The sequence below is a fragment of the Hylaeus anthracinus genome, unplaced genomic scaffold (genome assembly GCF_026225885.1).
Source record: "Hylaeus anthracinus isolate JK02 unplaced genomic scaffold, UHH_iyHylAnth1.0_haploid 12001, whole genome shotgun sequence".
NCBI lineage: Eukaryota > Metazoa > Arthropoda > Insecta > Hymenoptera > Colletidae > Hylaeus > Hylaeus anthracinus.
The window spans coordinates 15,088,060-15,088,745 of record NW_026534348.1 but is presented as its reverse complement, the minus strand read 5'-3'; the positions used below and the strand labels follow the sequence as shown (position 1 = coordinate 15,088,745).

Genomic DNA, 686 nt, shown 5'->3' with positions numbered 1-686 from the left:
ACTGACTGTATGTACTTTGTGATCCAGTATTTTAACTGCGTCACTTAGTGTGTTTTTTTGACGACTATACCTGTCATTGCATGATTCTCACGACAAACAACGACTGGTTAACCCTTTGAATGCCAAGGAGCGATATATCGCTGCTCGAAGATGTAAGTGCTATAACTCATTAAAATTCTCTGGCATCTCTCGGATATATATGAAAATTTCCTCTGGCACTCAAAGGGTTACAAACCTATAACATTGTTAATTTGTTCAATATCACAAGAATTCTCTGAGTATAATATTCCTGGGGCTTGAAACTCGAAAATATATGCGAAATACATCGATTCCCTAACAGGTCCTCTACCCACCCTGACACCTCAAAACAGGGGACTACTTACCCCTACAAATCTTTTAATTCGATAAATTTTGGACATTGTATTTCGAAACGTAAGCAAAATCAACCCTTAACGCCAGCTAAAACTTGGACGTGGCTCGCAGGCATGGAGCACAACGGTGTTCCGTATCGCTCGTCCCCGAGTAGGTTGAACCGCAAACGACCAAACAGGGAAACAGCGGTCCCTCCCCTTTCTAAATTCGCAGAAACAACGGACTAAAATCCCTGCAAAACGGGTGTGATTGCAGGTGTGAACGAGTTATCCCTTCACGCTCGCTTGCTTCAAACCGCCGGCGGTGTGCCAGGT

At 43.6% G+C, this 686-nt stretch overlaps 1 protein-coding gene across 1 annotated transcript in view; it reads left to right on the top strand.

Moving 5' to 3' along the window:
* The window catches only part of LOC128891061 (aristaless-related homeobox protein-like), a 14,986-nt gene that overhangs the window by 13,367 nt on the left and 933 nt on the right, over nucleotides 1–686 (top strand). Inside the window, 1 exon segment of the mRNA XM_054150238.1 lies at nucleotides 628–686. This exon segment is cut by the window's right edge and continues 11 nt beyond it. Coding sequence (XP_054006213.1) covers nucleotides 628–686 — 59 coding nt within the window.